The 27,586-nt window shown below is 40.3% G+C and overlaps 1 protein-coding gene across 4 annotated transcripts in view; it reads left to right on the top strand.

The window, feature by feature from the left end:
- Window positions 1-27,586, top strand: part of PATJ (PATJ, crumbs cell polarity complex component) — a 385,743-nt gene that overhangs the window by 289,634 nt on the left and 68,523 nt on the right. For all 4 annotated transcript variants that reach the window (XM_027537066.1, XM_027537067.1, XM_027537065.1 and 1 more), the window contains 3 exons: window positions 9,599-9,673; window positions 13,760-13,874; window positions 17,159-17,292. In XM_027537066.1, the coding sequence (XP_027392867.1) occupies window positions 9,599-9,673; window positions 13,760-13,874; window positions 17,159-17,292 (324 nt within the window). The remainder of the gene's footprint in view (window positions 1-9,598; window positions 9,674-13,759; window positions 13,875-17,158; window positions 17,293-27,586) is intronic.

Raw genomic sequence — 27,586 nt, 5'->3', positions numbered from 1 at the left:
TTGTGAAGAATCTGATAGAAAAGGTCAAAACTGAAGGCAAAGAGTTAAAAAGCCATTAGAGTAAAATGAGATGAAAGTTGATAGTGACCTAAACTAGGGGATCTGTTAGTGGTGATTTTCAGTAAATACAGGAGTTAGAATTGACAGGACTCCATGATTGTGTGAATGATTGTGTGAATGTCAAAACTGAGGAAGAGGAGTGATGCAAGGACTCTCACATTACAGCGTGGGTAGCCAACTGGCTGGGTGGATGCCGTTCACTGACAGAAGAAAGAGGAAGGGAATTCCCTGGTGGCCCAGTGGGTTAGGATTCGGCGGTTTCATTGTTATGGCATCCCTGGTCCTGGAACTAAGATCCTGCCTGCTGTGCAGAGTGGCCATATAAATAGGGTGAAAAAAGAAGAGGAGGAGAAGCAGATTTGCAGGGAAAGATGATTTGTTCTGTCTTGTCCACTGAGTTTTAAGTCTCTTTGTAAGACAGAAAACTGTTATTTAATAATTATTTATTAGTACCTCTCCCTGTAATAGACACTTGAAAAGATTATCTCATTTATCCCAACAAAAGCAGTAGTAGTAATAATAATATGACCCATTTTTGCTGAGCACTTATCATTTGTTAGGAATGAACACAGTGTATTATCTCCATCCTCCCCACAATAAAGCATCATTACTTCCATTTTGCAGACCAGGGACCTGAGTATCCGAGACGCTGAGTCATTTGCTCAAAGGTTTAGGGGCAGAAAGTGCCACAGTAAGGATTCAAAGCAGTATGTGTTTGACTCATGGGCCTGACTCATGCTACACTGCCTCTCTAAGAGGTGTCTGGTATCAACCCATGAAGAAGCTGAAGTTTAGAGAAGTCTTATTTGTCATAGAGCATGTAATCTAACTAGAACACTAGGATCTGACCACAGTCGACTCCAAAGTCCACGCTTTCTTCTTTATCCAGATAATACTAAAGAATTTTTAATTAGACCCACATGGATCTGTGACAGTGTTTACTGGTCAGTGGGTAATATGAAAAATAATAACCACATGGAGAGTTCTTCATAAAGCTAAATTTATTTGATTTAAAGGACTGTCCTTTAAAACTGTGATCTAGCTAACTTTTTAGTGTAAAAATGGCTCTTCCTACAGGACATTATGGTGGTAATATCTGGTGGCAGTTGTGGGGAAAGGACCTGACTAAGTTGAACCCTCTTAAATCACTGATATTTGACCATTTTTTGACTCATAAAATAGCAAATCCATATGCTCCAACCTAATATTTCTATGCTCTCAATTACTTGCCCCCCACAGAAGTAACTCTGTAACCCCAAAATTCTTTTGAAAAATTTCTGGTCTGTGAAATCCCCAAATCTAAGAAAATCTACTTTGCTTCATATCGTGTCCTTGAAATCAGGAATACTTTGCAAATGATTCAATGGAAGCAGACAAAGACAGAGACTAGTAAAAGCTGGCTGCGGTTTTAAACCTGGCTAACTGGGAGGTTGATGTTGTCACTAATTAAAAAAAAAAAAAAGGAAAAGCATAACAAAGAAACAGACTTATGGGAGAAGGTAAGGAGTTCAGTGTGGAATTTTAAAGAAATAATATACCCCTGTATCAGGTTCGGTTCATCAATTTTGACTGCTGCGCTTGATTAAAAATTATTCCTAAGTGCTTTTGAAGTGCTGGCATCTAAGATTGGAAAAAAAATAGTTTAAAATGTGTTTCTGATGATTATAGGCTTCTTCTTAAGTCTTCTGTATCCAGGCTGGAATTCTCAGGTGTAATACCCTGCTCATTTTTAAAGCAAGATCTTAAACTATCTGCTTAAAATCCATTTTTATCCCGTTTGCTCTCCATCAAGAACTGCAGGATTTCTAGTTTGGCTCTGGAAGCTGAAGCCACTGTGTGAACACTGTTCTCTGTTTCAGATCCAGGATGAAAACAGCATCTAGAGCAGGAGTGTAGCGTTTCCTATAGGAGAATTTCTGTGAGTCAGCATCAGCCTCTCTTTTGTGACAGTATGCAAATTACCAAGGGCAGCGCTCAAATGCATTCACGTGTGTGGCATTTTCACAGCTCATCGTACTCTATGTCTTGTATTTCTGAAATCACTTGAGATTTGCCTACATGATAAATTTCCCTTTCCTAGTAATAAAAAAAAAGACTATATCTGCAGTCAAGTCTACTTCTTGTGCAAAAGTCACAAGAGAAAACCTTTGGTCTTTTCACTCTATTCTCTTCCCCTCTGCATTGTAATGAAGATAATACAGAGATGTGAAGTAACCTCACAAACTCAAAGACAGTAGAGATATAGATACACATTTTTAACACAGATTCACTTCTTGGACATCTGCTAGCTTTCGTTCACTCCCATCCGATTTAATGGCCTGCTGTGGAGACTTGTTACTCAACTTCGAATTTCATCTTGCCAGAAAGGAAGCTATTGCTTACCAGATATTTCTAAATTGAGAAAGTAATCTTTTTTATTTTTTTAAAGATTTTTTCTTTGATGTGGACCATTTTAAGGTCTTTATTGAATTTGTTACAATACTGCTTCTGTTTGATCTTTTTTTGTTTGTTTGTTTTTTTGGCCTTGAGACATGTGGGAGCCTGAAGGGCTACAGTCCACAGGGTTGCACAGAGTTGGACATGACTGAAGTGACTTAGCATGCACACATGCTTATAGAATCTTAGCTCCCTGACCAGGGATCGAACCTGCACCCCTTGCATTGGAAGGCAAAGTCTTAGTCTCTGGACCACCAGGAAAGTCCTGAGAAAGTAATCTTATAATCATAATTATTTAGCAAGCATGAGGGGCCCAGAGAAGCTCTCAGTTGTGACAGCGCAGAGCCCTGAACTCATACTTTCTTTCCTGTGACTGCTGCTCCACCATCTGAATCCCAGAGCTTCTCAGAAGTGTAGTGGTGTTTCTTGTGAAGTTTTCATTTCTCTGTGCATGCATGCTCAGTTACATCAGTCGTGTCTGAGTCTTTGCAGTCCTATAGACTATGGCCAGCCAAGCTCTTCTTGTCCTTGGGATTCTCCAGGCAAGAATACTGGACTGGGTTGTCATTTCCTCCTCCAAGTTATCTTCCCAACCTAGGGACTGAGCCTGTGTCTCCTGTGTCTCCTGCATTGCAGGCAGATTCTTTACCTACTGAGCCACCTCTTGCTTGCTTGCTAAGTCGCTTCAGTCGTGTCCAACTCTGTGCGACCCCATAGATGGCAGCCCACCAGGCTCCCCCATCCCTGGGATTGTCCAGGCAAGAACACTGGAGTGAGTTGCCATTTCCTTCTCCAATGCATGAAAGTGAAAAGTGAAAGCGAAGTCGCTCAGTCATGTCCGACTCTTAGCAACTCCACGGACTGTAGCCCACCAGGATCCTCCGTCCATGGGATTTTCCAGGCAAGAGTACTGGAGTAGGGTGCCATCACCTTCTCCGGAGCCACCTCTGGGGAAGCCTTATTAGCGAACATAATTTTAAGATCCTATAATCTAAAACTTATGTTGATTATCTTATTTTTCAAAGAAAGCAGTCAATAAGCAAGTTTGTATTGAAGTTCTGTTATATCCCCAGCACTGTGAGAGCCACAGGGCATATCACAGTGAGCAGGACACATAGGTCTTGCCTTCAGAGCTTTCAGAATTTCTGAGAATGATGGAAGCTAATGCTGTCACTGCATTTACTATGTGCTCTAAAAGGCATCGTTCTAAGTGCGTGACTTCGTGTTTCATATTAGGTGAATCCTATTACTATCCCCAGTTTATAGATCAGGAAACTGAGGCTCAGAGACACACAACTAATAAGTATCACAGGCAGGATCTGAAAGTGAAGCGAAGTTGCTCAGTCCTGTCCGACTCTTTGCAATCAGGCAGGACCTGAATCTGATTTTAAATAACTTGGTGTTGGTGAGTACTATTGAAGGGGGAATTAAGATGCTGTGGGACCTTTTGCTAATGTGATTTCACTTGATCAGGTAATTAGATGAGTGAGTAGGAATTAGGGTGGGACTGATCTAGGTAAAAACTCATGTCTTTAGTCTGTTGTCTTATGCTCAGTTCACTTCATCTTCATTTAGGTACCTATTGGCTACAGGTTGTTTTTGTATAACTGAAGGCAGGGATGGTTGGAAGCAGAGGCCTGGTCCTGACAGAGGTGATTCTGCACATTTGTCTGACTCTTCTCAGCTTCAGACCTGCTTCCTCAGCACTGTGGGAGCACAGCTATTCCCAGCACCTAAGCCTCTCTGCTAGAAAGGGGCTGACTCTCTGCCTTTGGGTTCACTTTTGTTCCTGTGTGGTTTGAGTGTCCACACTTGGACCAGTCATGTGCCAGACAGACAGGCCTGTTGAGTAGCCATCTTGGGGACAGAAGTCAACCAGTTTTGGTGACTGTAAGCTGAACATCAGTCCCATTATTCTCTATCATTTAGGATGTTCCCAGTGTTGCTTTCTATGTCCACCCCTCCGAAGCGCCTGCTCTAGATCAGAGTGATTTACCTGGCCCACCAAGCATTTCGTTTTAGGAACTCATTGGCTGTGCTGAATGTGTCACGGAATGTGTCATATCGGTTTGTTTCATGAAGATCTTTCTGCTTTCCTTCCTCAGTTTTCTTACTTAGAGGTCCCCTGTGCAAAGTCAACACCGTAGAATGTCCCAGAACCTCATCTTTGAAGGCACTAAGATCTCCCTTGGTGCTGTAGTTGGGAAATTAGTGGTGGTGGTGTTTGTTTAGTCGCTACGTCGTGTCTGACTCTTGTGACCCCATGGACTGTAGCCCGCCAGGCTCCTCTGTCCGTGGGATTCTCCAGGCAAGAATACTGGAGTGGGTTGCCATTTCCTTCTCCAGGGAAATTAATAAGTTCTAAATTCATATGCAAACATGAAGGAAAGTGACTCACCTGAGGTCAGTGTAGTGGCTAATGCCATGAGTTTTGTTTTTCATGCCCAGGCTCATAATAAGCAGGTATGGCTTGTTCTGACTTAACTCTAAAATGAAACCTCTGTGTTAAGGCTGACTCCTGGGGATCTTGTATGAGTTGTTGGGAGGAGGTGAGCCCTTTCCCTGCCCCTGTGGTTTACCCCTTGGTTAAGGCAGGGACTCTGGAGCAAGATGGTCAGTTCTGACTCAGTGTATACTTAAGATTCTCAGTACTTCAGCTATGAAATGAGGATGATGAAAGTACCGAACACACAGGTCTGTTTGTACATTGACGTCTCAACGTACATGTAGCCCACCTGACTTGGTAATTGGCAACTGTGCTCCTTAGGTTCTGGTGGTTCTTTTATCCCCATCATGTGCTGGCTCCATACCTTGGACCAGAGGTTTAAGGGTAATAAGTATAAGAAATGGGACATTGTGGTGGACCAGATGCTTTTCAGAGCTCTGCTTTCATCCTTTCACACTTCTGAGGAGAAGACAAGAGAAAGGGAAGGAAACCAATACCTCTCTAGTACTTGCTACCTGCCACATACCTTCACACACACATCATTCGGTTGTAATTCAGTGTTTCCATCATTAGTTCTCTAGTATTTGTTTCACCAGATGTATACACATCATATGTACAAGACCCCATTAGTCTTTTCTCATACCACTGAGCAGATGCTCAAGCGTGTGTTGAATTCAACCTTGATTGCAACCCTTTATTTAGGTAGCAGTTACTGCATTCTTACTGTTGGGAGAAATGAAGATTTCTAAGCACTTTGTTGTTGCTCACTCACTAAGTTGTGTCCGACTCTTTGCGACCCTATGGACTGCAGCACACCAGGCTTCCCTTTCCTTCACTGTCTCCTGGAGTTTTCTCAAACTCATGTTCATTGTGTCAATGATGCCATCCAACCATCTCATCCTGTGTTGACCCCTTCTCCTCTTGCCTTCAATCTCCTGCTAATAGGTAGTGGAAACAATCTGAACCCAAATTTTTTTGGCTGCTAGTCCAGTGCCCTTTCTTTTTATTTAAAAGTGCAAATGATGAGGGCAAGTTCTGAGAAACTAGTAGTACCTCTGTGTGTATGCATAGTTGCTTAGTTGTGTCTGACTCTGCAACCCCATGGACTGTAGCCCTCCAGGCTCCTTGGTCCATGTAATTTTCTAGGCAAGACTACTAGAGTGAATTGCCATTTCCTATTCCAGGGGACCTTCTTGAACCAGGGGTTGAACACACACCTCCTGCATTGGCAGGCAGATTCTCTACCACTGAGCCACCTGGGAGCCCAGAAATGAAAGTGAAAGTGTTAGTTGCTCAGTGGTGTCTGACTCTTTGTGACTCCATTAACTGTAGCCTACCAGGCTCCTCTGTCCCTGGAATTCTCCAGGCAAGAATACTGGAGTGGGTGAGTGGGTAGCCATTCCCTTCTCCAGGGTATCTTCCTGACCCAAGGGTCAAACCCAGGTCTCCTACATTGCAGGTAGATTCTTTACCATTTGAGCCACCAGGGAAGCTCCCAAGGTGAAAGTGTTAGTCATTCAATTGTGTCCGACTCTTTGCAACCCTATGGAGTGTAGCCCACCAGGCTATTCTGTCCATGGAATTCTCCAGGCAAGAATACTGGAGTGGATTGCCATGCCCTTCTTCAGGGGATTTTCCCAACTGAGGGACTGAACCCAGGAGTCCTGCATTGCAGGCAGATTCTTTACCATCTGAGCCACTAGGGAAGTTCAGTACCTCTGTATAGTACCTCTATGTCATATGCAAATTGGGTTTTAAAGTGTTTAGTAGGGAAGTCAGCTTCTTTGTCACATTGCTGGTTAATCTGGTTTTAAGCAAAGATAGAATTGCAGACTGCTATATTGTTTTCAGTAGAGGCACTTTTTGCTCTTCCAAAATGTTAGATTTGCTCTTCCAGTGTTAGATTTACACTGGAAGGAATAACACCAATAGTTTCCATTTATAAGACAGTTTAGAACTCCTCTTCTGAAAATTTCCATGAGCACCATTTATTGACTTTCCAATGTCTTTCTCCTCTTTTTTCAACTGTGATCCTTTAAAGCAGAGGCCACAGGGTCACCTTCACTGTGTGTTCTTCTTTCAGGACTGGCTCTGAAATCTACCCAGATGCATTCAAGGTTTAAGTTCCTGAACTTTGATTCATTTAACACTAGCCCTTTATCAAATTCATGTTCTATTCTGCCATATGTTCAAGAAGAAAATAAGACAAAATCAATTATATTAGTATATTAACTCATGTATATGAAATCTAGAAAAATGGCACGGATGAACCTATTTGCAGGACAGGAATAGAGAAGCAAACATAGAGAACAGGCTTTGGACACAGTTTGAAGGGGGAAGGGGAGGGTGGGATATATATGTCTGACTCTTTGGGACCCCATGGACTATAGCCTGCCAGGCTCCTCCATCCATGGGATTCTCCAGGCAAGAGTACTGGAGTGGGTTGCCATTTCCTTCTCCAGAGGATCTTCCTAACCCAGGGATCAAACCTGGGTCTCCCGCATTGTTGGCAGATGCTTTATTGTCTGAGCCACCAGGGAAGTCCTATATATACACTATCATTTGTAAAGTAGATAGTCAGTGGAAAGCTGCTCTGTAACAACCTAGAAAGGTGGGATGGAGTAGAGGGTAGGGGGGAGGTTCAAGAGGAGGGGACATACATATACTTGTGACTGATTCTCACTGTTGTATGGCAGAAGCCACCACAATATTGTAAAGCAATTATCCCCAAGTTAAACATTTTAAAAAATAGTGATAAAATTAATCGGTTATACTGTTAAGGGGCACCATGCTGGGGCTCAAGGAAGAATTAAAAGATGAGGTAATTTTAAAATTCATTTTGTCACATAATCTGTTTAAGAGTAAAGTTTAAAAAAAGAAAAAAAAAAGCCAGAAATGAGGAAAAGAGTTCTAGGATCTTTCTGCCATATGGGGGGAAAAAGAGAAAATCTAAATGAGAGATAGTTATGGTCCTAAAAAATAAGTTATAGGTAGGCAGCTAGTGATACTCACAGTCATCCAGGACTCCTAGGCTGTAGTCTCAGAATATTATGTGGTGGGGTTAAATCTCTCAGGTTAGAAGCTAATAGGGAATTAAGGAGACAAAATGAAATTATAACCTAATCTAGTAATAATGAATGACTGGGCATAATCTGATCATTATATATGGTGTAGTTACAAATCTGATGGGACCCTGTTGAAGAAAGAGTATGTCAGTATGTCCAGAGAAAAAACCAGAGTGGGGACTGGGGTGGGAGTTTCAGATAATACGCCAGCACTCCCCGAAGGAGAAAATGTCCTGTCCAGGTACCTGTTTTCACCAACCCTAAAACAGAGTTAGGAATGTGGGTTTATTATAGGTTGGCTTCATTCACTATCATCATTAGCATCTTTATTAAACACTTGCTATTTGCCAAGTACCATGCTAAGTGCTTTTCATGTATTGCTCCGTTTAATCTTTTCAACATCCCTACTGTGTAACTACTCTTATTTTTTCCCATTTTGTATATGAAGAAACTCAGGCTTAGAGAGGTCAGGTAACCTGATCAGGATTTCAGAACTTTTAAGTTCAGGAGCTAGGGTCACAAACTCCTAACACTCTACTCTACAAGTCCCACCTTTCTTCTCATCTTGAGATAGCTTAACCACCTGCCAACTGTGTGCTTGACCTCTCCCCCTGGATGCCTCTCAGACATTTACCAAGGGCTAGAGTAAACCCATGGGTGGCGCAGTGGTAAAGATTGTGCCTGCCAGTGCAGGAGACATAAGAGACACAGATTCGATCCCTGGATCAGGAAGATACCCTGGAGGGGGAAATGGCAACCCACTCCTGTATTCTTGCCCAGAAAATCCCATGAACAGAGGCGCCTGGTGGGCTACAGTCCATGGGGTCACAAAGAGTCAGACCCGACTGAACACACACATTGTTGTTGTTAGAGTAAACCTATCCTTTCTCCTATCCAAATCAGTCTCTCTCCATGTTCCCTGCTTGACCAAACAAAATGCATGAGTTCATGCCTTTGAGTAAACCATCATATGATAATTTCCCCTGTAAATTGCCCATAAAAAAAGGATGATGGGGGAGCAGAGATAAGCATTCCGCTCAGTTAATCGCTGTTATCATTTATTTCAATTAATTGTACTTTTAACTATGCATCACTTTCACATATGTTTTGATACTTTGCATCTCTCTCAGGTCTGAAGTCCACATTTCTCCATGGAGCTCTGACTAACATATCTTTTATCTCTCAGTGTCTTTAATGAGTGTGCTTTTTTGCCTTCAATCGGATATCTTAAGGGGAAAGAAATTCTAATATCAGGACTAGAAACTTGAAACGATTTAACACTCAGTGTAAATATAGATATGGGGATTACTGGCATGACAGCAGAAGAAAAACCTCTGGCTGAAATGACCATACGAAGATATCTGATAGGCTTAAAGGCTGACAGATCTGAAAGGACCAAAAAAGCATTCGGAAATGACAAGCTGCATTCATTTCTGAGAGTTATTACGGGTGGTTGAATAAAACTTTTCAGCCTGGTGTGTCATTTTTGGTAGTAACTTGAAGCCCCATTAAATGGTGCTTGACTGCTGAAGTTGGAGAGGGCAGTTGACCCCTGTAATGCTGGTAACTGGCCTTCTCTTTTATGTTTCAGGAAGACGTCTCCCAGGTGGTTGGTCAAGGTGTGGTGGCAGGTCAGCAAAAGGCCCTGGAATGTCCAGCTGACAGTGTACGTAACTGACGCTTTAGGTTGCTCTACTGGGATGGTATGAATTATGATGATGGGCTCCAAAAGAAAAGGAGATGGCTATAATGAAATCTGACCCTTTATTACTTGGCAGGAAGCTATGATGTGTCTACCAACCTGATGACAGTCCGCAGCTATACCACCTGTTCTATGCAGGGTGTGCATAGAGGATATTTGGAAATATCTCTGTTGTATCCCTCTACCAACACCCTAAGGAAGTGTCTGAAAGTGAGGCATCTCCGAAAACACACTTACACCTAAATTCTGAGGGCCTCGCAATGTCCTACATAATGTCATGAATAAAAATTTTAAGAGGAAGAATTTATAGTTTTGTAGAAATACAAATGTAAGAACAAATGTTTCTTGTATGTATAGCTTTTCTTCTTAAAAAAAATATAAATTTCTGTCAAACGTTTGTACTTTTGTCATTGTAGAACTTTTTTGTGCGCTAAAGTTTACATTATGACTATATTAACTAGTTTTATGTTTAAGGAACTATAGATTACCAGAGTTTACAGGAAATATATGATATTTCAAACCTTACCAAAGAAAACGCCTTTGTAAAGTATCCAAAATTGTATGCCAGAAACCTAAATAAAAACAAATAGGTGTAGAAAGAACCTTAAAAATAAGATTCAACTGAAAAAAATTTAGTTCAACTGAAAACTGTAAGGAATTAAAAAAAAATTAGAACCAGATTTTTTTTTTAAAACTTAGGTAATGTATTTGCAAATACAATTAATGTGATAGTACTTTCTATATTTCCACCTGTCTCAAGACACATATCAAGCATCTCTAAAATTTTATAACCCATAGAATTTTAGAACTTGGGTGAATCCTATACATCCTCTGGCTTTTCTTTTCCCTGTTGAAAAATGAGCACTTAAATATTTAAAACATTCTCCTTTGGGAAAGTGATGATAACCCTTTTCTGTGGCTGCAGAAGAGAAATGGCTCAGAGACCAGTGGCCAACATCTTCAGTGAAGCTGTGTCAGCTCATCATAAAGAACTTCCCCACCATTTGAGCTGTTCCACAATGGAATAGATTCCTTGTGGAAATGGAATTTTTCATCCCTGAAGGTTTTCAATCAGAAACTGGCTGATCATTTATTACTATGTTATCAAAGGACATAAAAACAGTAATAGCTATTATTAACTGAACTCCTAAGTTGATCTTGAAATAATGATAGGTTTATTTATGTACTTTTCAATCTTCACAACAACCGTGCAAGGTGAAGAGTTATCACCACTGATTTAAAGATGAGGACATGAAGGAGGTTGAGTGGCTTGTCGGTGGTCACACGGCTAATTAGTGATAGAAAACTCAGCAATTCATATCTTCTTTTGAGTCGTGATTTTTTCCCTATCATGAAGACCTGATGAAATATAGACTCTTTTCCCAGAAAAACACTGGTATACTTTGCTACAAACACAGAGGTTATGTAGTTCCCAGGATTCCCTCTGAAAACCATTTAGAAGCTCATTTATCCTGGGTTAAGAATCCATGGTTTAACTTTAAAAAATAAATCTCAACTCAAAAAGTCAAACATCCCCACCCCTACCTCTGAAAACATTTGTCTGAGCTCCACATCCCTAGTGCCAATTTCTTTGGTCTAGAATAGGAGTTCTAGCATTCATAAATGTTAAACTCCCTAACAGTTTCTGTTATAAAAACAGGGTTGAGAACCCTTGGTGTAGTTAGATTGGGTGACTTATAAAATCCATTCAAACTCTGATGTTAGAATATAGTAACACTCAACAGCAAATGCAATCTTTCACCTTTTAAAATATTTTTATGTAATTTTAAAATACTCAAATTTTACAGCCTACAAATCCAATATTTGTCTTTCAATACTTAGTAGTTTTGTTTTATGTCAATGGATGAATCATGGGAGCTACATTCATTCATCACCACACCTACCAACAACAAGCCTCTCAATATATGTGCTTGTTTCACTTGCTTTCTATGAACTATTTCCTCATTTTTCCAACCCATATTTATTGGAAACTTTCCTAGTATGCACACTGAAATGGGATGCTGCATGAACTGGGAAATAAAGATGAGCAACAAACATTCCCTGTTGTTATAAAAGTCATAAGGTAGTGATGCCTGTCTCTTGTGCTTTCCTGTTTTAAAATTCACAGCTTTTCATAAAAGAGCTCTGTAGCCTGCCCATAGCTTTGTTATCAGTTTTCTTTTTTGAAATGATACAAAGGAGAGGTGACATAAGTTCTGTGTGTATTAAGATTACTTGCCATTGCTGCAAGAAGTTTCTCTTTTACATAACAGGGTGGCTGTGATCAGTTTGAGGATGACAGTGTCTCCACGGTGTCATGGACCCAAGCACCTCTTATCTGATTTCTGCATCATTATTTGATTACTCTTCCATCTTCAAAATTTAGCGTATTTTTTTTTATCTAAGAATGCTGCTCCAGTTTTTTACATTACATCTGAATTTCATCTAAGGAAGGGGAAGGCAGGGTTGTTCTTCTTAAGAAAACAACCTGAAAATTGTACATTCATGTTTGTTTATGTGCCGTACCATAACACAGACTAGTCTGTGGTTATGCCTGGCTTCAAGGGGGTTGGGGAATATGGTCCTTAGAATAATTGGATTGGTGGTTCCATTGTTCGGTTTTCTCATAGTAACTCCTGGTTTGTCATTTTTCTACTTTCCTCTTTTTAAAATCACCAAAAATATGTATTCAAGGAAGTCTTTTTAAATAAGTGTACAATCATTGTTAAATGATGTTAATAGAAAAACTGCAGAGAAAAAAAAATGAACATCAGTAGAATCATTGCCTAGCAGCTGTTTGATAAATACTTTAAACTTGTAGCATTCTTCAAATACTGATTTTAGTCCTACTCCTTCCTTTAATTAACTGTGATTTCAGATGTCACTTGACATTTGTGTCTTGGTCTCTTCATCTATAAAAGAGAGTAACATTGTCTAATTCTCCAGGTTATTCTCATGATTAAATGAATTCATGGATATGAAAGTGTTTTTGAAAACTGGTGAGCACAATACAGATATACACTGAGTGGTATTGCTTTTCTTGTTGCATACTGCACAATGCCTTGTATTGAAGCATAGACTTCCACTGATGGAATCTTGGGGTGTTGTTGTTCTGGAGCAGTTACCGTGATCCTATTTCTAGACTCCAGGGACAGGCTGGTGCTTCACTGTCTCCACCAGAATCTTCCAGCTGGGGATGGGTTCTCTGGCTAACTACAGATCCAGAAGGCAGGTCAGGTTACTCTGTATATTTCCTAACTGCCTGTTAAGCAAGCATGGAGTCCTTTTGGTTTTTCTTAGTTTTCTAATACTAATACTCATTAGAGGTATTAGCAACAAAAATTTAGAATTGCAAGTTCATTTTCTAAAGCTCACACAGCAAAGGTCTCTGTACTTTCATTGAGTTACAGATTTATTTCCCACTGAGTTTCCATGTCTTCAATTATGCTCTCTGCATTCATTCATTCATTCAGCATTTATCCAGGCCCTACTATGTTCCAGGCACTGGGAATTGAAGGTGAATAAGCTTTTTTTTTTTTTTTTTAGGTGAATGAAGTGTAATGATGTACCTGGCACTTAGTAGGCTTTCAGCAGATGCTTGTTATCCCTTCCTGCCCCTCATGTCAATTAACTTACCTCATGACTCTTTGACCATGTGAATGTGTCCAGAAGAGATGGGCAGTGTCATGTACTCAGAACATCCACAGCATAGATTGTTTTTCACTGCACTCAGCACAGATCTATAAACTTCACACTGATTTCATCATGTAAAAATGCTTCCCAGCTCTGGCTTTATACATAAACCACAATGATGGTTCCTGTCCTTCTTCCCTTCCTTGATCCATCCTTCACCAAAGCGCTTTAAAGTTAATTAAGAAAGCATGGGGAATGAAACAAAAATCATCCTAACTTCCCCTTGCCACCTCTCCAACTTGAATTTTCAAGAGGCATTATTGGAGTGTTTTGGTGACAATACCCCAGTTTTAAAGTCTTCTCCTTTTGTTACCTTCCTCTTCTCTGACATTCATCTAACTTTCCTTCCTTTTGTAGGCCAGCAGCCAAATGAAACAGCAAAAATGCTCAACGAAAATCTCCTTCAGTTCACAAGAGATACCTTTAGCACCAACTTCATACCATTCAACAGATGCAGACTTCACAGGCTATGGTATGACTCTTTCTCTGAGCAGACTTGAATTGATTCATCAAACCTTAGAAAAGGAAAGGATTTTGTTGTCCTGAAGAGAGCACTGGATCAGGAGTCAGGAAGCCTGGCTGGCATCCTTGCTCTACTTCCTGAGCTTTGGGACTTGGATTGGTTACTTGATCTTCAACATCTTTTTCCTTATCTCCACCAGTGGGATTGCTTATTGTTTATTGAATATAAAAGTACTAAAATTTAAAAAGGCATTCAATATATGCTACTTGAATCTGAGGCTTCTGGATTATTATCTAATCATGCCAAAGGATTGTATATAGTTCACAAGTAGTATATCTTAAAAATCACATTGAACAAAATTGTATACTTGCCTATGTTGATATGAGCTATTTATAGATTGTTAATTTTCAGTGCTTAAAGAAATAAGTATTTACTTTATCTCTGAATTGCTAGATTGTATTATGCTGACTAATGGTTGAAAATAGAACTTCAAAATGAATAATGAATATTTCCATCTGCTTTTATCCAACATAAATCATTTTTAAAAGGACTGTTTAAAACACCTTGCTCACCAGTGGTAAAGCATGACCCTGTGTGAATTTAGGAGACCTGACACCTTTATGGTATTTGCCTTTTACATATTTTTTTTTTCACGAACATTAACTCTTAAAAATTTTATGAGGCAGGTATTATTTTAAAGCACTAGATTTTTACTAAAATACTTAATGAACGTGGTCAGCAAACTATGACCCCTGGGTCACAGTTGGCCCACCATCTGTTTTTACATGGTCCTGAAGCTAATAATGGTTTTCACATTTATAAAAGGTTAGAAAAAAATCAAAAGACTGTTTCATGAAAATTGTATGAAATTCAGATCTCAGTGTCCATAAATAAAATTTTATGGGAATACTGATTTGTTTACATATTATCTATGGCTGCTTTCACACTATAAAGAGAGATTTGAGGAGCTGCACCAGAGCTGGTATGGCATGTAAAGCCGCAGATATTTACCACCTGGCCTTTTACCAAAGATGTGTGATGACCCCTATGTAGACCAATGGAATCTTGATAATAAATATCCCATATTTTTACCTCGTTAACAGAAATTACTCATCCCACAATTTAATCTGTGGAAACTATATTCATTCAGCCATCCACTTACCAAACACTGATTGGGGACTTGGTAGGAGTCAGGCCTTGGGCTGGATTCTTTGAGAGAAATAAACACCGAGACTGACTCACAGCTGGGCTAGGGTGAGGCAGAAGCCGAAGAGGGAAAGAAATGCCACCTCCAGTGTCTCTGACTGCTTTCCCTCAGTCAAGAGACTAAACCAGTGATTTATGTAAGGAGCATAAACTTTTTAAAGCATTCATGAAACTCTGCTGCCATGGTACATTGTTTTTATTGTAAATTAGTGAAAAATATAGCATGAAATACATATGTTGTGTAAATATCTAGAGTCAAATTAGGTTTACAATTTAATATCCGTTTAATATGGCATTTTAAAATTGTTACTGAGGCTATGTCCCTAAATTTCTCACTGTTAAACAAGAGGCCATTAGATTTATAAATTCCATGTGGTCAGGAATGGCACCTATGTGAATGCTACACTATGCCCGACCCTGGGCTGAGCCAGCACGTTATTTATTTGATCCCTTAAACACCCTCTTAGATAGCAATTACATGAGCCTCAGACCAATGAGCCTCAGTTTCATCCACTATTCATTTCCTTAATTTCCTTGGAAACTCAAATCCATTTCTGCAACATCTGGAAACCCGTGCCCTTTTGTCCCAAAGACAATGATTATTGCTGAGTCAGAGCAGAACCCCTACAGGCTTACCCGGAGCCTGTTTTCTTTTGTTTTCTAGGATTGGCAAACATTGTGTAAGGAGTCAGGTAGTAAATATGAGGCTTGTGGGCCATATGGTCTCTCTTGCAGCTACTCAACTCTGCCATTAGCAGCTGTGGGCTGGATATAAATGAATTAGTAGAGCTGAATTCCAATAAAACTTTATTTACAGATATTAAAATTTGAATTTCTATACTTTTCACATGTGTTGAAACGTTATTTTTCTTTTGACTTTTTTTTTTTTTTTTAACCTTTTGAAGTAGAAGCCATTCTTGGTGCTGGGGCCATAGTCTGCTGGCCCTTGCTTAAACAGGGGTTTGTGGATGTCAGCTTGGTCACTGTGCATTAGCTGCAGCTGACCAGCAGATAGGGCCCTTTATTATCAGTCCTTTAGCAAATTCTGTCACGAGGTAAGGATCCTTGTGGCTCAGTGGTAAAGAATCCACCTGCCAATGCAGGAGATGTGGGTTCAAACCCTGGGTTGGGAAGATGCCCTGGAGGAGGAAATGGCAACCCACTCCAATATTCTTTCCTGGGAAATCCCATGCACAGAGGAGCCTGGCGGGCTATAGGCCATGGGGTTGCAGAAGAGTCAGACACAACTTGGCAACTAAACAGCAACAAGAATCAGTATTCACAATGATCAAAATTAGTTATCAAAAAATATGAAGTTCTCTAGAAACTATTATAAGATTCTCTTGAAACTGTCATTTTGAATGTTTGGATTTTCAAACATTTGAAAAATGTTTGAGTGACTTTTGACTGAAAATGGACATGTGTAAATATTTTTTCTCCCAGTTTTTAGAAAAATTGGCCTAAAACAATGAATTTTAAAAGTAAAACAGCAATGACTCTTTTAACAAGCTTTTCATTTATGGACCCAGCAATTAATTTTACAGTTTATAACACAATTTTTTTTTACTATGTTTCTATTTGGGGATTATTTTCATTTGTCATACTTTATTGCTTGGATCCTTTATACATCTTAATTCATATGATATGCTCTAACTGAAAGTATTTAAGCACTATTTCTAGTATTTTAAAACTATAGCTCAAAATTTATGTCATATATATCATTATTAATATATATAATTATGACATATATCTACATGTACTTAATTATTTAATCAACTTAAATTTTTCCATCCCAGTTTTCATGGTATATTTTGAGATTTAAAAAATTTCAAATACTGTGTAACTAAAGTGGTTGATGGTTTGGGTTGGTGGTAGCTATTGTCTTCAACTCAAAAGTGTCATAGGAATGTCATGTTTCATCCAAGGCTGAATGGGGAGTGGTGACCCAGTGTTTCCCTTCATGATACTTGGCAGGAAAAGAGTGCAGTGATAAACACGTACAAACCCTGCACTCCCCGAGCAGTGGAGTGTACAAGCTGAGACGCATCTCCTGCTTGCCAGTCACTCTGTGTTCACTTCTTCTCCAGGTGGTTTCCAGGCTCCTCTGTCAGTGGACCCCGCCACATGTCCCATCATTCCTGGCCAGGAGATGATTATAGAAATATCCAAAGGGCGTTCGGGGCTTGGTCTCAGCATTGTGGGAGGAAAAGACACACCCTTGGTAAGTTTCTAGAAGTACAATATATGCACTGGCACAGAGTTAGATACTGAGCCTTATTATGGCCTCGTGTCACTTCTATGAAAGACAGCTTTTTCTTGGCATGTAAATATATGAACTACTGCTATTATTATCATTATGATCATTGCTATTTAGTGAATTGATACATAAAATGTACATCAGTTACTCCAATCCCAAAATTTAGGCTTGGCTTTATTTTGACCATGTTCACATCTACTCATAATTTTTTTAAAAACTGGCCTCAAAGGTCAGTTTTTACTTGTATGATGGATCTTTCATTATTCAGTACATTTGATTGTCACTAATCAATAGTCATTGAAATGTAAAACTCCTTGGGTTTTGATTTATAAAAATGTGATTAATCAATGCATATTATTTGAATAAGTAATACATGCACATTATACAAAATTAAATTGACACAGAAGGATATAAACTGAAAGATAAATCTGTCTCCTACCCTTGTTGCCTAGCCTTGCCTTCAACCCCAACCCCAACCAGGGCCTCTCCCTAGAGAAAATCACTCTTATTAATGAATATGCTTTTAAATGAACATTTTGGTATTTCTTTTGTCCATTTTATTTGGTAAGAAGTAAATTGTATATGGGTTTCCCAGGTGACTCAGTGGTAAAGAGTCCACCTGCCTGTGCAGGAGCCACAGGAGACCCAGGTTCAATCCCTGGGTCAGGAAGATCTCCTGGAGGAGGAAATGGCAACCCTCACCAGTATTCTTACCTGGAGAATCCCATAGAGGAGCCTGGCGGGCTACAGTCCATGGCGTTGCAGAGTCGGACACAACTGACCAAACATGCAGCAAATTGTATATGCCAGATTTACAGATAGAACAAGTATAATATCAATAAAATTATTCTTTCCATTTTTGACAGGAATATAATATTTCTGTGTTTAGTACTGTTGTGGGGGGTGAGGAGAGATCCTGCTCTATTTTCTGTAATGAACATTAGTTCCCTAGTTAGTTAGTTCAGTCGCTCAGTCGTGTCCGACTCTTTGCGACCCCATGAATCGCAGCACGCCAGGCCTCCCTGTCCATCACCAACTCGTGGAGTTTACTCAAACTCATGTCTATCGAGTCGATGATGCCATCCAACCATCTCATCCTCTGTCATCCCCTTCTCCTCCTGCCCCCAATCCCTCCCAGCATCAGGGTCTTTTCCAATGAGTCAACTCTTTGCATGAGGTGGCCAAAGTATTGGAATTTCAGCTTTAGCATCAGTTCTTCCAATGAACACCCAGGACTGATTTCCTTCAGAATGGACTGGTTGGATCTCCTTGCAGTCCAAGGGACTCTCAAGAGTCTTCTCCAACACCACACTTCAAAAGCATCAATTCTTCAGCGCTCAGCTTTCTTCACAGTCCAACTCTCACATCCATACATGACCACTGGAAAAACCATAGCCTTGACTAGATGGACATTAGTTCCCTAAGGCACAGGGCAACTCAAGAACAACATATGTTGCAGAAACCAGGGTCTTACTGCCTTCTATGTGTTTCCTGGTCATGCTCCCTCTCTCTCCCGCTATCAGGCCTTATCTAGAGAACCCTAGTAGTTCATTTGACCCTACTAGTGAGCCACCTCAACCTCAGTGTGCACAGAGGCTTGTGTTTATTTATTAAAGGATTTTATTTCCTTCAGCTCGATTAAAATAGTGTTAAAGTTTTTCTCCAGGGTTCTAGCTAATTATTTCCTGCGTTACTCTTGCTTGGCCTGTGCCGGCAGGAACTGCTGTATGTGGCTTCCCGTGTCCACGGTGATGTTTTCATCAGCCTGGGTGGAATTGGGAACACTTGGAGTTAGCCAGCTTAGCAGCCAGTTTTAGCTCCCAGCTCGTTCATGGGTTTTTGGCTCCTTAAGGTCCCAGGACTTTTCTACTTTTTTGTGGTCTGGCTTGGAACACTCCCTGTTCAGCATTAGTTATTGAGGAAAGAAGTGAACTCTTCCTTAGAAGCTTCCCTTTACATATTTTGGTCTAGGTTACATTTTCAAATTGTGTTTTTAATAATGCCTTCTAGTTATGTGTGATCTGGCCTTTGAATAGTCCATAGAAACACTTTGGCTATCCCTCCAACCACCAGTGAGTTCCTGCTGTACACAGGAGGGTACACACCACCGACAAAGGACCAGAACAGTTACCCAGACTCACATGTGCATTCCAGCCTCTCAGCCTCTGCTCACCTCCCCTCAACCTGCTCTCTTTCTACACCTTCCCGCTTCTTCCTCAAGAGTCTGTACCTCCTCCAGTCGCCGATGCAAGGCTTCCCTGGCTTCTCCAACTTCCATGATCTCTCCTGAGCTGATCTTGGAGCTGATAGTTGACCATCCACATATATATCATATACTAAGATTATTGGGGTGGTTTTCAGAAATTGCTGGTTGACCGTGAACATTAGGGATGTCTGCTTCTCATAGTCTGTTGCCTCATTTTCCCCCTCATGGTCTATTGCCTCATATTTCCTCATTCAACATTCAAGCAGATGTTGTTGAATAGGAAATAAATTGAAATTGGTATAAAGTTATATTTGAAATGAACCAGAGAAATTACATTTTAAGGAAATTCTTCAGTGAATTCTTTCATAAAGAAAAAGCCCTCTGATTTATTTTTTGTAAATAAATGAATCTCTTAATAACTGCTTAAAATAAGACAGAAACTAGGTTTCCCAGAGGAAGTTGGAAGACTTTAATCAGCATATCTGACCTAACTGAATGAGTTTATTGGCTGATTTGTTTTTATTTTCCTTCTTCTTTTGTTGTTATCAATTTGATTTTTTGCTTGGTGAGGGTTGGCTAGCTATACCTGTCTGCTCTTGGATCTTAAATACCGTGTATGTTTGTGCTGCTGGTCACTAGCTCGAGGGCTTCCACTGCTTGACAGCACCCCCTGCATCCTGGTTGGGAGGCTGTTTGAGAAATACTATTCTCTGCTTCTCTTGCCACCATGAGACAACCAAAAAAAAATTCTTTAAGAGCATCTTGAGGTTCATAATATATGGTTCTGCCTTTTGAGACTGTAAATCCCATTGTCCTTGGAAGGATAAGCACCACTTAAAAATGAGAAATGAGACACAGTTTTTATTTCCTAACCTCAGGTACCTCATCAAAAGCTGTTAAGCTTGACTCACAAGTAATATATAGGCATGTTATTTTGGTGAGGCTGAACAGCAGGAGGGTGGAAGGTGCTTTAACAAAGAAATCCAGTGTTTACCACAACAAGTATCTTTCTTTTTTCCTTTCCCCACCTCCAAATTTTGACATAGGTCACATGGGATATACCAGCTAATTGACACTCCAGGTCACTTTATCCAAGCAGGTCCTAGAAATGCATCCAGCCAGCAGGCAGTCAGCAAACAAAGAGACAGTATAAAAGGAATCAAGACAATGTTGAGATCTGCTGACAGAAGTTCTTGCCTTTGGACTTTTGATTATGTGACACATCCTTATTTCAGCTCTGGTGCTAGCGTATTCTAAGGGCTGGTGGTCTTTCTTAAGGTTTTTCCCCAGCCGTCCCAGTTAAGGTTTCTGTGCCCTCTTTATTGTGTATCCAACAGATGTTTTTTGCCATCTTTAGAGGTATTAAGCCTCTGGGACTTGGTCTTGACACCACATCAGTTCTATCTGCCATAAATAGTTTATCTGGAGCCAAGACAAATGGTTTCTGAGATCACAGAGAGAGAGCTCACTTAGCATCCCATTGTATTTGCGGCCAGCCATCTAAATAGACCTCTTAAAATACCAAGGTAATGCTGAAGTGACCCCTTTGGAAAGGTTTATGAGCACACCTGGACCCAATCCTCCTTGACAACCTTTGTCTCTGTTGTTTGAACCATATGATGTGCTCCTAGGTCTGCTTTTGGGGAGTCTGGCTCTTGTGTGATAGGAAGCACATGTGTGCTCAGAGGCTAGCCTTTGCTTACTGCTGAGGATACAAAGCTGAGTGAAGCAACCCTGCCCTTAAAGAGCTCACACACTCGTTCAAGTTGATTCTACTGCCTTTAATGTTTTTAATGAAAAACCCTAATAGGGACTATTAAAACAGGGAATTTCTCTGGAAAGTAGAAGAAAGTAAAACTGTTGCATGAACTTTCTAGATTTAATCAATATAGGCTAGTTTTTATGTGTGTTTCTCATAAGCAGGTGCCATTAGTCTGTTCAGGCTGCTGTCACAAAACATCACAGACTGGATGGTTTAAAAACAACAGAAATTTATTTCTCATAGTTCTGGAGGCTAGAAGTCTAGGTGCTAGCACAGTAGGATGAGGACCCTCTTCCGGGCTACAGGTTTCTCATATCTTTCCATGGAGAAAGGAGCAAGTGAGTTCTGTGGGGCCTCTTTTATTAGGGCACTCATCCTCGGGGGCTTTGCCCTCATGACCTTACTTCAGTTCAGTTCAGTTCAGTCACTCAGTCATGTCCTACTCTTTGTGACTCCATGAACTGCAGCACACCAGGCCTCCCTATCCATCACCAACTCCTGGAGTTCACCCAAACCCATGTCCATCGAGTCGTTGATGCCATCCAACCATCTCATCCTCTGTCATCCCCTTCTCCTCTTGCCCTCAATCTTTCCCAGCATCAGGGTCTTTTCAAATGAGGTGACATCATTTGATGCCACCTAACCCTTTGGCCTTCACATCAGGTGTCCACAGTATTGGAGTTTCAGCTTCAGCATCAGTCCTTCCAATGAACACCCAGGACTGATCTCCTTTAGGATGGACTGGTTGGATCTCCTTGCAGTCCAAGGGACTCTCAAGAGTCTTCTGCAACACCACAGTTCAAAAGCATCAATTCTTTGGTGCTCAGTTTTCTTTATAGTCCAACTCTCACATCCATACATAACCTTATTTATCACCTCTCAAAGGCCCTGCCTCCTTTGAGGAGGGGCACTAAGATTTCCACATAAGAATTTGAGGGAGACATGCAACCAGGGAGCTAGAGAAGGCCTATTACATAAAAGAGACAGTATATTAATTCCTCTTTTTAAAATTTACCTCCATCCATCTTATCTAGCCATCCTTTCATCCTGTCTCTCTCACGCCCCCTCTTTGGTCTTGGAGTAGCAAATTTGCATGAAATCTTGTGGCTCAGAGACTTGGCATATTCTTCCAAATGAAAGACCAAGGACTCTTACCTCTTATGATATTTGCCTCATATTGCTAACACCTATCCCTGAATCCTTTGGGTATCAGAAATGTTTGCTTACTAATTAGAAGTTTTATTTGCAGTGTCCTATAAAAACTAAAATATAGCTCTCCGGTGTCATTAATTGGCGTTATTTTATTATCAACTTTGGGAATTCTAGAGAAGAGAAAGAAAAGTATTTCAGAGTATTGGCAAAATAAATAAATAAAGTTCTTCTCCTTCCTTAGCTATTGGGACTTCCCTGGTGGTCCAGTGGTTAAGCCACACTTCCACTGGAGGGGATGTGGGTTCGATCCTTGGTCAGGGAGCTAAGAACCTGCATGCCACATAGCACAGCCAGAGAGGGGATAAAAAAAGGGTGTTGGCAGACTTGAACTATGTTTTGGGGATTGAGCAAGTGAAGTGAAATGAAGGTAAGTTTCTCCAGGACCCTCACTCTCTGTTTTTCTTTCTCTGAGTACTGTTGTTAAAGATCCAAGACTATAGACAATGTTTCTATTAAACCTAACAGGAAGCAGAGCAGGGTAATGATGCTAATTCTACAGTATCAGAATCCCAGATCTTTAATTGTGGGGCCTTGGACAAGAGAAACTTTCTAAGTTAAATCTGCTTCTTCCTTTGTAAAATAATGGTGATGACCAAATCTACCTCTTAAGGCTGGTATGGAGATTAATTAACATAAAGAATATAAAGAAATTTTCCTAATGCCCATCTACATTGAGTTCAGCAATTATTATTATTAAATATATTATCTTCAAGTAGATCCTTTGCTCCCTTCATCTCTGTGTCTTTAGTACCTTACCTGAACACTGAGAGATGGCAAGAATACACAGACGAACTGTATAAAAAAGATCTTCATGACCCAGATAATCACGATGGTGTGATCACTGACCTAGAGCCAGACATCCTGGAATGTGAAGTCAAGTGGGCCTTAGAAAGCATCACTATGAACAAAGCTAGTGGAGGTGATGGAATTCCAGTTGAGTTATTTCAAATCCTGAAAGATGATGCTGTGAAAATGCTGCACCCAATATGCCAGCAAATTTGGAAAACTCAGCAGTGGCCACAGGACTGGAAAAGGTCAGTTTTCATTCCAATCCCGAAGAAAGGCAATGCCAAAGAATGCTCAAACTACCTCACAATTGCACTCATCTCACACGCTAGTAGAGTAATGCTCAAAATTCTCCAAGCCAGGCTTCAGCAATATGTGAACCATGAACTTCCTGATGTTCAAGCTGGTTTTAGAAAAGGCAGAGGAACCAGAGATCAAATTGCCAACATCCGCTGGATCATGGAAAAAGCAAGAGTTCCAGAAAAAAACATCTATTTCTGCTTTATTGACTATGCCAAAGCCTTTGACTGTGTGGATCACAATAAACTGTGGAAAATTCTGAAAGAGATGGGAATACCAGACCACCTGATCTGCCTCTTGAGAAATTTGTATGCAGGTCAGGAAGCAACAGTTAGAACTGGACATGGAACAACAGACTGGTTCCAAATAGGAAAAGGAGTTTGTCAAGGCTGTATATTGTCACCCTGTTTATTTAACTTCTATGCAGAGTACATCATGAGAAACGCTGGACTGGAAGAAACACAAACTGGAATCAAGATTGCTGGGAGAAGTATCAATCACCTCAGATATGCAGATGACACTACCCTTATGGCAGAAAGTGAAGAGGAACTCAAAAGCCTCTTGATGAAAGTGAAAGTGGAGAGCGAAAAAGTTGGCTTAAAGCTCAACATTCAGAAAACAAAGATCATGGCACCCGGTCCCACCACTTCATGGGAAATAGATAGGGAAACAGTGGAAACAGTGTCAGACTTTATTTTTCTGGGCTCCAAAATCACTACAGATGGTGACTGCAGCCATGAAATTAAAAGACGCTTACTCCTTGGAAGGAAAGTTATGACTAACCTAGATAGCATATTGAAAAGCAGAGACATTACTTTGCCAACAAAGGTTTGTCTAGTCAAGGCTATGGTTTTTCCTGTGGTCATGTATGGATGTGAGAGTTGGAATGTGAAGAAGGCTGAGCGCCGAAGAATTGAGGCCTTTGAAGTGTGGTGTTGGAGAAGACTCTTGAGAGTCCCTTGGACTGCAAGGAGATCCAACCAGTCCATTCTGAAGGAGATCAGCCCTGGGATGTCTTTGGAAGGAATGATGCTAAAGCTGAAACTCCAGTCCTTTGGCCACCTCATGTGAAGAGTTGACTCACTGGAAAAGACTCTGATGCTGGAAGGGATTGGGGGCAGGAGGAGAAGGGGACGACAGAGGATGAGATGGCTGGATGGCATCACTAACTCGATGGATGTGAGTCTGAGTGAACTCCGGGAGTTGGTGATGGACAGGGAGGCCTGGCGTGCTGCGATTCATGGAGTCGCAAAGAGTCAGACACGACTGAGCGACTTTTTCCCCATCTATTTCCCATGAAGTGATGGGACCGGGTGCCATGATCTTCATTTTCTGAATGTTGAGTTTTAAGCCAACTTTTTCACTCCCCTCTTTCACCTTCATCAAGAGGCTTTTTAGTTCCTCTTCACTTTCTGCCATAAGGGTGGTGTCATCTGCATATCTGAGGTGATTGATATTTCTCCCGGCAATCTTGATTCCAGCTTGTGTTTCTTCCACCTTATTTTGCCTTGTGCACTTAAAAACATGACTCCATTTGGCCTCATCACGCGCACTGTGAATTCCAGCCCTGTCAGCCTCATTTAGCTCCTTTAATGAGTCTTGTTTCCTCTTGATGCAAAGCTTTTGCACATACTGTTACATCTGTCTGGAGTGCTTCTCTGACCAGTTTTAACTATAAGCTAGAGTATTCTGTTCATTTGGGGGCATAATTATGTGGTTCACAAGAATATTGTTGAAACCACATTATCTCAGGAATAACTGAACAGACTGCAAAAGGGAAGACCAGAAAGGACAATGATGACTTTCTGCAAACACATAAGGTTATCTTCTTGTGGATGAAGGATGAGAACAATTCAGATACTCCCAAGGGACTCAGTGAAAAACAAGCTTCACATTATTTTAAGGAAGAACTTTCTAAGCATCAGCTGATCAAAGATGAAATGGCATTGAAACATGTATAATATCATATATGAAACGAATCACCAGTCCAGGTTTGATGCATGATACTGGATGCTTGGGGCTGGTGCACTGAGACGACCCAGAGGGATGGTATGGGGAGGGAGGTGGGAGCGGGGTTCAGGATGGGGAACACGTGTATACCCATGGCAGATTCATGTTGATGTATGGCAAAACCAATACAATATTGTAAAGTAATTAGTCTCCAATTAAAAGAAATAAATTTATATTAAAAAAAAAAGATGAAATGAACATCCTGGGAATAGTGAGTGCCCCATCTCAGGGAATATTTTGACAAGCGCAGGTGGCCACTCTGCAAGAATATTAGTATTATTAGGCTTTTTTGTTTGTTTTTTGCTTTTCAAGATGTATTTATTTTATTTGGCTGTGCCAGGGCTTAGTTGTGGCATGTGGGATCTAGTTCCCTGACCATGGATCAAACTCGGCCCCTTGCATTGGGAATGCGGAGTCTTAGCCACTGGACCACCAGGGAAGTTCCAGGCTTTGGTTTTTAATCAGGATGGAACATTTACCATTTTAATTCTCTTTTTCAAAATGATGACAATATAAGAAAATGCATTATCTTCCCACCCTTTGCATTCCTATCTCACAAATTTCTTAAAACTTTGGAATCTTTTTAAACTAGAGAATAAGGTTCTATAATTATTGTGCTGTTGTTTTGTTTTAGGGAAACTGGTAATTGTTATCACTTTTGCAAAGGAACGTTCATAAATATAAGTCCTGGTTGCTATACTGGTATTCTTCTGGGTCTGGAGGTAGCTTATCTCTTTGCAAGAGGAATACGATTAGACTAGAGCAGTTGTTTTATCTTTCTGTTCTTGGTACCATCCTGTTGTAAATGAGGTCAGTGGATTCCCAGGATAGATTGTAAAATTTAGGTGTTCTTAAACAACAGCAGTCTTTCTTGGGCCTCCCAAGAGGTTCAGTAGTTAAGAGTCTGCCTGCCAGTGTGGGAGATGCAGGTTTGATCCCTGGGTCAGGAAGATCCCCTGGAGGAGGGCATAGTAACCCACTCCAGTATTCTTGCCTAGAAAATCCCATGGATAGAGGAGCCTGGTGGGCTACAGCGCATGAGGTGACAAAGGAGTCGAACATGACTTAGCAACCAATGACAAAAAAGACTGGGAATGTTATATTCAGAATCTTGTAATTTCTCTCCTATACCTGTATTTTTTTTTGTCACTTCCTGATTTAGTACCAATTTAGTTCATTCTTGTTGAACATAAGTTCTCTAGGGCAGAGATACATTAGCAAGAATCTCACCGTAGAAGAACTCTCACATTTGGATACTATGTAGTGAAGTTCTTCCATCTAGAAACTGAAGTGAAGAGTATCTGTCCTTTAGCTGAAACCATGTGTCAGCTTCTGAAGTGACCTGGTTTAAGACTTCAGCATGTCACTTGCCAATGTTTAGCTGTTACAGCTTCTCACTGTTTAACTGTAGGACTGTGGCAACTTGAAGCACTAGATATCTTTTAAAGTAAGCAGAGTAAAAAGCTATTTTATATTTGATTAAGTGTTTTATTTTGCTATTCCCCTTCAGATGAACTTTGCACAGTCTATTTCATGAGGAGTGTGGTTTGCTTTGGCGTGTAATCCCCTAAAGCCAAGTTCCTTTTATTGTTATTGCTTAAGTCATATATTTTTATACAAAACATCTTATTACCTTAGTTTTATTTTAAATCAAAGCAAAGTTTGCAAAATGTCTATGAATCACACTGAAAGAATGTTAACGAATAGGGCCTCTGAATTTCCAGATTTGGGCATTTCTGATCTTAAAGAATATGACCATAAGCAAAAATATTATGCAAGCTGAGTAAAATTTAGATAAATAAGTACCAGATGGAACTATAGGGACTTATAAACTTTAATGCAAATATTATACCATTTCCTTAAACCTATATTTCAGTATGAAAAATTATATTCATATTGATGAGTATCAACTTTTTGTTAAATCAGACTTGGCAAAGGAACTCCATTTTAAGTAAATATAAAGCAGTTTCTTTTCTGAGCTT

The sequence above is a fragment of the Bos indicus x Bos taurus genome, chromosome 3 (assembly GCF_003369695.1).
Source record: "Bos indicus x Bos taurus breed Angus x Brahman F1 hybrid chromosome 3, Bos_hybrid_MaternalHap_v2.0, whole genome shotgun sequence".
Classification (NCBI taxonomy): Eukaryota; Metazoa; Chordata; class Mammalia; order Artiodactyla; family Bovidae; genus Bos; species Bos indicus x Bos taurus.
This window is presented reverse-complemented; position numbering and strand designations above follow the sequence as displayed.